The following is a 2,374-nucleotide window of genomic DNA, read 5'->3' as shown; positions in this document are numbered from 1 at the left end:
TCAGAACCTTGACCCTGTGGACAAATGTTATTAGGGAGTGGAATAAGCGTGTTGCTGCTGTGGGCTAACAGTTCAAGGATGCACTGTGTAGCCAGACTGGGAGGAGGAACGGCAGCCAGAAAAACCACATAGATGTGAAGGAACAATGACAAGACCAATATGATATACCAAGGTAATAAATGCAGTTTATGACTTCTGCAAATTTACACAGTACTGTAACATATCAATACCTTGTGAATTAAAAAAAAAAAAATACATTTACAGTAGTATTATTGGTCACCAAAATGGAGAGGGGAAACTTTACAATCATGAAAGTGTATTGATGTTCTTATTAAGGAAGTATCAATCCAGCCAACCATTTAGTATCTGTCCCCTTGAATGCTTTGCAAATCTGGAATGCCCAACATGAAATGTGCCAGTGCACAGTGTTTCCTAAATTCTCACACGTTCTTCATTTTCTGATTCATCTGGTGAACTGGGAGTAGGAAGTTGGTCATAGACAATGTGTCCTCCTTCCCTTGTCTGACCAAAACTTGAAGCAATCACATCCACTGCCAGGCTAGCTGTAGCCTTTGCCTCTTCATCTGAAGTGGCCAACCGAGGATTGACTTCAACAAGATCCAATGCTGACAGCAACCCTGGAAGAATAAGTATCAAAATCTCAGATTCTATCGCCTAGCTGGTACTTTTAGTGAGGGTTGTCCCACTTGGACAAGGAGAACAAGCCAAGGTAAAAACAGGAGCGCTTTTCACTATAAAATTATCTATTGTAAGAAAGCCCCTTGCACCTCATCCTCTTACCCATCAATTCAAGTTAAAACACTATAAGCTGAAGTACTGAAAGAAACCTTTAAGGTAATCAAATAATTCATCCCTATTCAGCTAACATAATAGGCCTAGCTATCAGGCTTTCTAATGCTTTATCTGTTTTTGTTATTGTTTTGGGGGGTGCTGGGGATCAAACTCAGGACCTTCTACGCACACACTGTGCCACTGAGCTACATCCCCAGCCCCATTTGTATCCCTTAAGGCACTGTACCATGTGCCCTAAAATGTATATTCTTATCCCTTCATGCTTGAGTTCTGAGGAAAGTTCTACATCTGATACATTTTTTATGTCTCCCATAAAAATAAGACTGGCCCAGCATCTTACACTTTTTCATGGGAAGATACAGTCATATGTTGCCTTCTGTGAGGGTTTGAGAACTTTTGCCCAAGTCCTCAGCACTGTTCTTTGGCCTGGAGGGGAAGGGAAGAACCTATCCAGATCTTCTTCCCTCCCCCTCTACATAGCCAACTTCTCTAGAACTAACTCCTTAATTGGTTAATCTGGTTAAAGTTAATCTACCTCTTTGAGAGTCATCTGAATAAACTAGTATTCAGGAATACAGTATCTAAGAATATTTGGTGTGACTATAAAGACTAGAATCATGGGTGTATACACCTAATGGCTTATTGATATTATGTTATAGTACATGACACTTAGTGTCATTGTATCTGTTCAGTGTGTTGTTTTAGCAGAACATAGCTGATTGCAGTGTGGAAAACTGCAATGACCAGGCATGTTACCATAGCATTTCCATCATTTTGTCCATATGACCTGTGTCTCTGACGGTTTATGTCACTGATTTATACTGGCTAAACCTGCACCCTGAACCTTTCCCAAAAGTAATAATCAGAGAGTGTGTGCTACTATTACCTATGTTTCCTGACTACTGCCATCCTGCAAATTAAAGAAAACTGTTTGATGTATCTAATGGACAACATCATGAGTGTCTTTTGGAATAAATACTGCAACAGAGAAAAGGTGGCACAAGACAAGGACCATGCCACATCTAGGTGCTGCAAGTTATTAAGCCCTCCTCTGACTGGTGACATTGGAAAGCTAAATGGAGGATTGAACTCTTGGGTTCTCTGTCCACTAACCCAAGGTAATATCTAAGATGATGGGTCTGAGAATGAAACTGTCTTGCTACTCTTAGATCTAAAAGTGCTTTCCTAAGGTTCTAGCAGGTTCTATGGGTTCAATGCCCATTTCTATCTCCTATTCCAGGGTTCCCTACAGCCTTAGACCTTTGAATCTGGGGTCTCTATACTTCTTTATACCTGTTTCATGAAATGGTTACTGAAGTAGTACCACATGGTAAGTGTTTAAATTTTGGAAGGGAAGGTCATTTCAAGTGAATTTAAAACCAGAAGCTTTTTTACAAAAATGAAAACTGCAAATAAGTTTGAGTTTTGGAAAAGTTACTTTTGATAATCTAGAATTTATGTTAATATTGTCAGTGATTTATCCAACTGTATCCTACTTATTAAAACTCCTATCAAACAACCTCTAGTACAAGACTTAGATAAAAAGGACTTGTCCCAACTT

The 2,374-nt window shown here is 39.4% G+C and overlaps 1 protein-coding gene across 1 annotated transcript in view; it reads right to left on the bottom strand.

Annotated features, from left to right (window-relative positions):
- Nucleotides 1–425: 425 nt before the first annotated feature.
- The window catches only part of ARG2 (arginase 2), a 42,211-nt gene continuing 40,262 nt past the window's right edge, over nucleotides 426–2,374 (bottom strand). Inside the window, exon 8 of the mRNA XM_081290104.1 lies at nucleotides 426–638. Within this exon, the coding sequence (XP_081146230.1) occupies nucleotides 433–638 (206 nt within the window). The 3' untranslated portion in view covers nucleotides 426–432. The remainder of the gene's footprint in view (nucleotides 639–2,374) is intronic.

This window comes from Spermophilus citellus, assembly GCF_964194105.1.
Source record: "Spermophilus citellus genome assembly, chromosome: 4".
NCBI lineage: Eukaryota > Metazoa > Chordata > Mammalia > Rodentia > Sciuridae > Spermophilus > Spermophilus citellus.
The sequence above is the reverse complement of the archived record's forward strand: the minus strand, read 5'-3'. Positions and strand labels throughout refer to the sequence as shown.